We start from the raw sequence: 8,225 nt of genomic DNA, 5'->3' as shown, positions 1-8,225 counted from the left end.
CGTCATAAGCTTAAGTACTCGGTTTGGGCGGCCCGGGAAAAGCTTAGCCCGCCTCCTGGCGCCTGCGTAGTAAGGCAGACTAAACCTTTTCTCACGCTATTGGTCGCATTTAAGTGAGCTCACTGCGCATGCTCAAATTACAACTGCTGAGAGGAAATCACATGGTAGGAAAAAAAAAAAAAACGGTGCGGCTGCCGGAAGCGCCCTTCCCTTTTTCTTCCTTGTAGGAGCTGGAGGGAAGGTGTGACGTAGGTTCCGTTTCCTGCACGTCTTTTTATTCCGGTCCTCGCGTACTAAGCACGGTGCCTGGTGTTCGACTCCAGCTGGGGCTGCAGAAGGCAACGGTGGTCATGGCGATGTTTGAGCAGATGAGAGCAAACGTGGGCAAGTTGCTCAAGGGTATCGACAGGTCTGAGTTCGGCTGGAGGGCGCGCTCTGGCCAAGCAGGGTGGAGAAGACGGGGAGCCAGCGGGGTGGCTAGGGCTCCACGCTCATCCGAGGTGGAGTCTCTCAAAGTTTCTCTCCGTCCTTCAACTTTACCTTTTCTGCTGCCACAGACTCTCGGTGTCTCTTAGTCTCTTCCTTCTCTGCCCTTCTTGTGGACCATCCTACATAATGTTCACTGATACCTATTTGGCCAGTGGGAACCGGAGATGATGGAAACAGCCACAGGTCCTGCGTTCCTGGACCTAGGTTCCCATTCCATCCCGGCGACAACCCCTTTCAACAGATAGTGACAGTCAGGAGCGATCAGAGACTGGCCAGATCAAGCCACCTATTGAGCTAGGCAGGAGAGGATGGAACTGGGTCAGAGCAGGATCCAAGAGAAGGGTTTCAGGAAAACATACGGGCTGCAGAGACTGGCTGAGGTTGGGAGCATCCTAGACATGACCCGGGGCTCAAGTGGGACTAGCCAGAAGTCCATGTTATTAGCAACATTAACTGGAGGTTATACAGTTGATCAGCTATCTGGGTAGTTCCAGTGGATAGGACTAAATTATTATTTTAAGATCGAACAAATGTAGCTTTATTAAAAGAATAATAAAGGGAGGAATACCTCATGGCCAGAATTAAAGCTGTAGAAAGGAAGAGGGTGATTTCAGCTTAACAAATTACAGTGGTAATTCCTATAATGGAACTGCCCTCTGTTCTCTCTGTTTACCCATATCTGTCTGTCTGTCTGTCTGGTTATCTCCCCTTTTTCCTTTTAAGACGGGTTTTCACTATAAATCCCAGACTAGCTTCAAACTTGCAATCCTCCTGTCCTGCCTCAACCTCCTAGGTGCTGGGATGACAGGTGTGTAGCCACTGTGCCACACTGTTCACCTATCTTGATGCCCTTCCAGGTATAATCCTGAGAACTTGGCTACCCTGGAGCGGTATGTGGAGACACAGGCCAAGGAGAATGCCTATGATCTGGAGGCCAACCTCGCCGTCCTGAAACTGTGAGTGTCTGTCCTCTTCCCGCCCTTATACCAGCAGCTAGCTATCAGGCAACCACTCTGGATAGGGAACCTGGTGCAGAGGTACCTGGGGCAAGCTGCAGGATGTGACTTCTCTTTGGGTGTGTAAGCTAAGAGGGTCAGAGTTGGAGGGGGGTGGATAATCAGCAAACCATTTTGTTGCTTGACACATTATTGCAAATGAACGTTCCTTTAGTTAGTTTCACTGGCCCTTGGCTCCCAATGCTCTGCCCCATAACCCCAGCTTAGGTAAACCACTGTTGAGCCCTTATGGCCCGGCCTTCGGTCCCTTGGGTCCAGATCTGCTTAGGTCAGGCCTGCTTGCTTTGAGCTCTGCTGTAATCACATAGCACAAGCTCTTCAGTACCAGGTATCTTCCTCTCATCACTGGGTTGGTGGCAGCCTTTTTCCTTTGCCCATGTTCATGAATGTGTGTGTGTAGAGGGGCTGTGTGTACACACATGAGTGCGGAGGCTCGAGTATCAGGAGTATCAACTATCAGGAACTAGCCATCTTCAGTCACTCTTCCACCTTAGTCAGAGTCAAGGCCTCATTAAGCCCAGAATCCACCGACACAGCTTGTCTTGCTAACCAGCTTGCTCTTGGGATCCTCTGTTAACACCTCAGAGACTGGAGTGCCAGACAGGCTGGCATGCCTACATTTATTTTATTCTTTTTAATTCATTTTGTTTTATGAGTGTGGGGGCAAGTGTGGAGGTCCAGGGACAACCTGGAGCAGTCAATCTTGCTTTCCACCATTTTGTTTTCTTGAGTCCTGGCACTTGTGCTGTAGAACAGGGTGGCTTTGGGACTAACAGCATGGAGTACCATGTCTGACACTTTCCACCTTTCTGAATTTCTGCCTCTGAGTGCTGATTGGCCTACACACTTCTAGAAGATTCTGTTTCTCATCTCCTCATGCCATACACTCACTAAAGCCTATTTTTATGAGTCCAGGAGATTTAGCGTGGGTCAGTGAGTTGACTCAGTGTTTATACTGACTGAGCCATCATTCTGGTCCTTTTCCTGGTTTGGTTAATTTTTATTTATGTTTTATTTATTTTTAGCCCGGGGCCTGTAGTTTTGAACTTGCTATCAAGATGTCATTGAATTCCTCATCCTTCCAAATGCTGGCATTATGAACACGTGCCGTCAAGGCTGCCTTTCTTTCTTTCTTTTTTTTTTTTTTTGAGACAGGGTTTCTCTGTATAACCCTGGCTGTCCTGGAGCTCACTCTGTAGACCAGGCTGGCCTCGAACTCAGAAATCCACCTGCCTCTGTCTGCCTCCCAAGCGCTGTGATTAAAGGCGTGCGCCACCACCGCCTGGCCCCAAGGTTGCCTTTCTGAGACCCACCCAGCATGTTACTGTATAGCTCAGACTGGCCTTAAACTCCTGGCGATCTTGTGCCTCAGACTTGCAAGTGTTGTGATTACAAGCATGTGCTGCCATACCTAGTTGCCCTCCGGTGCTTTCTTGACACACTACCAGCCGTGTAGCTTAGTTTGTTTTGGTGTTTTGCTTTTTGAATCGGAGTCTCTTGCTATGTAGTTGTTGGCTTTGGAACTTGCTATGCAGACCAGACTGGCCTTGCACCCACAGAGGTCCACCTGACTCTGCTTGTGCCATGGGTATGCACCAGTTTATGTAGCCTTAGCTTTCACATCTATAAAATGTATGTCCCGGAGATGCTGGCTGCTCCTTGAGTGCTCAGTGTGTGCTAGCTTTCTCCATTATAGGTTGTGCAGGGGCTGAACTTGGGCAGCCTGGCTCAGAGCTGTAACTCCCACTCTAGAGGACTGCTTCTAACTGTTTGTGAGTTATACAGCAGTGTCTAGAGCAGGGAAGTGGACTCAGAGAAGTTAAGGTTACGTCGAACATACAGTTGGTGTTAGAGCTCACACATTCCTAAATTCCAAACCCCAGGCACAGGGCATACACAGGCTATCATTTCATCCAACTGTATAAAAATGACCGCAGAGTGGCCGTAGACTTGCAGTCTGCCTGGGTCCTGGGTTTGCAGGCATGTGCCACAAGAGCCAGCTTTGCAAGGCGCCACTGCTGCCACATCTCTTGTCGTCCTCCTCAGGTACCAGTTCAACCCAGCCTTCTTCCAGACCACAGTCACCGCCCAGATTCTACTCAAAGCCCTCACCAATCTGCCCCACACTGACTTCACTCTGTGCAAATGTATGATCGACCAGGCACATGTATCCTTGCAGCATGTGGGGGCTGGGAAGCAGGGGTGGAGGGCTCTGTGCATGCCTTTGGAAAAAAAAAAAAAGGTGCCTGCTCAATGCTGGGCCAGTCTTAGATGCTGTTCAGTGCTCCTGTGTCTCAGAGTGTATACGGAGGTCAAAGGACAGCTCAGGGTACCAGTTCTCCCCTCCCTCCTATGAGTTCCAGGGATTTGGGTCCCTGGGTGTACACTGCATTTTTACCTGCTGGACTATTTTGTTAGCTCAGGGTTTTTGATTTATTTCTGTTTATGTATTTTGAGAAAGGGTCTTGCTCTAACACCCTAGCTGGCCTGGAACTTGGTGCGTTGACCATGCTGTGCTTGCACTCACAGAGATCCACCGCCTCTGTCTCCCGAGTGGCGGGTGTTTTCCGTGGTGTTGAGGATGGAACCCGAGCCCTCACGCCCTCACACGCATGAGGCAAGGAAAGTACTCAGGCACTGTGCTGCCGAACCACACACATCCCTGATCCTAGTTTCCAGTTCTTGGGGGTGGGGGGCTAGGAGATGGATGGCGAGGGTTGAGCTAGTCCCGTGGCTTTCTGCACTGTTGCCTTGATGCTCCATGATGCCAGCAAGAAGAGCGGCCCATCCGACAGATCTTGTACCTTGGGGACCTGCTGGAGACCTGCCACTTTCAAGCCTTCTGGGTAATGTCTTCTAGGTGCAGGCTGGGGTGCTGGAGTATGCGCTTAATATGTGAGAATTCTGAGGGCTCTTCTGTGCCCTGGGTGTTAATATGGAGCCCTGGGTGTTGTCCCCACTCAGCACTTGATAAAGCCAGGCACGTTAGCACACACCTAGAATTCTAGAAGGTGGGAGCAGGAGAACCAGAAGCTTGATGCCACCCTTAGCGGCACAGAGAGTTTGAGGTTAGCCTGAGCTACAACGGAACCTGCCTCTAACAAGCAAAGGCCGCGGTAGCCAAGTGGTCATGGGGCTCTGCTCAGGACTTCTCATCTTCATGGAGAGCCAGGCTTGACCCTCACGGCTGAGGATGGCCTTGTCCCCTCCTTCTGAGCCCTTAGAAACAACCCTCTCTTATCCACTCTGAGCTCTCTGCCTTTCCAGTCTTCACGTGGACAGACACCTAGGGGAAAGCTAAGCCGGTTGGTGGACCTTTCCTGAGTCATGGAGCTTAGGAGGTTGAGGATAGAGCTCCAGGCCAGGGCAGTTTAGAGCAGTGGCTCAAAACCATCTGTAACTCCAGTTCTAGGGGACCCAACATGTACTTCTGGCTTCCATGGACACTGACCATGCAGTTGGTGCACGGAAATACATGCAGTCAAAACACCTATACACATAATACATGTGCATTATGTGCATATGTGTGTGTGGGGGGGTTGGTTTGTTTTATTAAAAAGGGCTCCAGCGCCCTTGTTGGGCAGCCTCTTCTGGCCACCATGGGTGCTGACTCACACATTCTCATGCTCACACAGAGATACATGCACATGCACGTAAATAAAAATATAATCTTTCCCTTTTTAAAAACATTTATTTTATGCATTTTAGTGCTCTGTCTGCATGTACACCTGTCTACCAGGAGAGGGTACCAAATAACATAGGTAGTTGAGAGCCACCTATGGTTACTGGGAATTGAACTCAGGACCTCTGAGTTAACCGCTGAGCCATCTTTCCAGCCCCAAATCTTGCCTTCTAAAATAAATGTTTAGGGGGCTAGAGAGGTGGCTCAGCGGTTAAGAGCACTGACTGCTCTACCTGTTCAATTCCGAGCAACCACATGGTGGCTCACAACCATCTGTAATGGGATCTGATGCCCTCTTCTGGTGTGTCTGAAGACAACAACGGTGTCTCCTGATAGAGCCACAGTGACCTCTCCCTTCGAGTGTCCCGTTTCCAGTGCAGACAAGGTCACAGGCTTCCAGGACAGTCACTCTCGTAGGATTCATTCCACCTTGGTGATGGCTTCCACTAAAGTGCAGGCCCTTCCTTCTCCCACTCCTGTTGAAGGAACTTTGCTGAGAGTAGAAACCCCCGGAGGGGTGAAGGATGAGCTGCAAATAGGAGACATTCGAGCACAAAGCAGCACAGAGGGCCTGAGGTAGGGGTGGGTGTGGGTGGGAGAGTGGAGATCCTTGTGGCTGAGGGAGATGGAGGCCATGGAGAGCTGACCTGCCAGGGTGGGTGTGTGTATACACATTTACCTTCTGTGATTTGGATGTTGGATTTCCCAGCCTGGTAGAGGCAGGTGGATTTCTTTGAGTTCAAGGCCAGCCTGGTTTTCAGAGCCAGTTCCAGGACTGCTAGGGCTACATGAAAAAACCTTGTCTTAAGCCAGAGAGAGACAGGGACAGACAGACAGGGCAGGATCTCCTGCACCCAGGTTGATCACACCTGCTGACCCAGAACTTGAGATCCTCCTGCCTCAGCCTCTATGACATCAGTACTCTTATTGGTTAATGCTGAGTGTTGGTGCTAGTGTTACTATTTGGGGGCATCATTTCTTCCACAGCAAGCCCTGGATGAGAACATGGACCTCCTGGAGGGCATAACTGGCTTTGAAGACTCTGTCCGGAAATGTGAGTCCTTCTATGAGCTTGGGTTCCTCAGGGATTGAGGGCAGTGTAGTAGGGACCTGGGAGAAAGGGGGTTAAAAATAAGGCAGACTGGGCCTCGTGCAATAGCCAGTTTTATTTAGAGCATCAATTTATATTCTGAAGGTTAAGCTAAGTATGACCATATGAGCAAGATTCACAAGTTCAAGCCATATACAGCCACGAGGATAAAGCTGCGCTTGGAAATGTTTTTTGAATAACAAAAGCAGCTGTGTATAATCTGGAGCAAATCCATTGCTGTTTCCTGTACCTAGGAGGGGCACAGAAGAGCCCTCAGAATTCTCACACAGCTACATTCCTGGACCACGTTCCAGCCGCCTCTGACGCCTTTGTTTTGATTCCCACAGTTATCTGCCATGTGGTGGGCATCACGTACCAACACATCGACCGCTGGCTGTTGGCCGAGATGCTTGGAGACCTGACTGGTGAGGCCTGGTGCTGTGTCTTCTGTCAGTCCGAGAGGGATAAGGTGGTTGGGGCATGGGGCCTCAGCCAGCTCAGGGGAACCCATCGCACCTTCCCCCGGTTATTACCTGCCCCAGAGTGTGAGTAAGGGTTTGGTATAGGATGCTGCCCTCCGAGTCTCCAGGAATTCCAGGCCAGCCTGGGCCATAGCATAAGCCTCTGGCACCAACCAGGTAATGGATGCACATGTCAGACAGTGGTCCTGATGCTGACCTTGGCAGTGAATACGAGAGCTCAGACCTTTTTTACAGATGGAGCAAAGTGGAAGGACTTGCATCTTGTAGTTGGTGTTGCCAAGGATAGTGAGACTGCTTTAGAGGGATGGCATTTGGCAGGGCCCCACTGCCTCGAGAGGAAAGCCAGTGTGGCCATCCTGCAGCAGGGGCCTGCCTGTCCTGTGTGCTGTGGAAGCACACAGCGTGGTTCCAAGAGGAGGCAGCTTTCTTTCCAGGCACATACACGTCTCTGCAGAACGTCCATGGTCTGTCCTCTAGTGGCAGGACATAAGACGTAAGGCTCTGAGAAGAACTGGACTTGCTCAGAATTATGTTCTTTCTTTTTGTTTTTGTTTTTGTTTTTTCGAGACAGGGTTTCTCTGTATAGCCCTTGGGATGCCCTGGAACTCACTCTGTAGACCAGGCTGGCCTTGAACTCAGAGATCTTCCTGCCTCTGCCTCCCAAATGCTGGGATTAAAGGCATGCGCCACCGCCTGGCCAGAATGATGTTCTTAAAAGGTTCCTCCAAACCAAAAACCTCAGCCCTTGAGTTTGCAAAAAGCATCGCTGGGCTGGAGAGAGACTTAGCAGTTGTGAGCATTTCCTGCTGGATGCGGAAGAAGGTTTGAGGATCCTAGCACCTATGGTGGACGGGTCACAGGCTCCCAGAAATTCTATGTAGTTTCTCACCCTGGGAGCACCTGCATACATTCACATTTTTTTTTTAAGATTTATTTATTTATTTTATGTATGAGGATACCGTAATTATCTTCAGATACACCGAGTTATTTATTATCATGCGTAAGTACACTGTAGCTGTTTTCATTCGAGCCAGAAGATGGTGTCAGATCTCCTTACAGGTGGTTGTGAGCCACCATGTGGTTGCTGGGATTTGAACTCAGGACCTTTGGAAGAGCAGTCAGTGCTCTTACCAGATGAGCCATCTCTCCAGCCCATACATTCACATTTTTAAACACATATAAATAAATGTTTCTTTTTTCAAAGATTTATTTATTTTATGTATATGAGTATACCAATTATCTCTTCAGACACACCAGAAGAGGGCATTAGATCCGATTAGTGATGATTATGAGCCACCATGTGTTTTCTGGGAATTGAACTTGGGACCTCTGGAAGTTTAACTGCTGAGCCATCTCTCCAGCTCTAAATAAATGGTTTTAAAAAGAAATAGAAAAGCCAGGCAGTGGTGGCGCACACCTTTAATCCCAGCACTTGGGAGGAGAGGCAGGCGGATTTCTGAGTTCGA

At 49.6% G+C, this 8,225-nt stretch overlaps 1 protein-coding gene across 1 annotated transcript in view; it reads left to right on the top strand.

Annotated features, from left to right (window-relative positions):
* Positions 1–197: 197 nt before the first annotated feature.
* Positions 198–8,225, top strand: part of Eif3k (eukaryotic translation initiation factor 3 subunit K) — a 10,194-nt gene continuing 2,166 nt past the window's right edge. Inside the window, exons 1-6 of the mRNA XM_031385956.1 lie at positions 198–409; positions 1,347–1,445; positions 3,552–3,672; positions 4,277–4,351; positions 6,175–6,241; positions 6,625–6,702. Coding sequence (XP_031241816.1) covers positions 351–409; positions 1,347–1,445; positions 3,552–3,672; positions 4,277–4,351; positions 6,175–6,241; positions 6,625–6,702 — 499 coding nt within the window. The 5' untranslated portion in view covers positions 198–350. The remainder of the gene's footprint in view (positions 410–1,346; positions 1,446–3,551; positions 3,673–4,276; positions 4,352–6,174; positions 6,242–6,624; positions 6,703–8,225) is intronic.

This window comes from Mastomys coucha, unplaced genomic scaffold (genome assembly GCF_008632895.1).
Source record: "Mastomys coucha isolate ucsf_1 unplaced genomic scaffold, UCSF_Mcou_1 pScaffold21, whole genome shotgun sequence".
In the NCBI taxonomy this organism is placed as follows: domain Eukaryota; kingdom Metazoa; phylum Chordata; class Mammalia; order Rodentia; family Muridae; genus Mastomys; species Mastomys coucha.
This window is presented reverse-complemented; position numbering and strand designations above follow the sequence as displayed.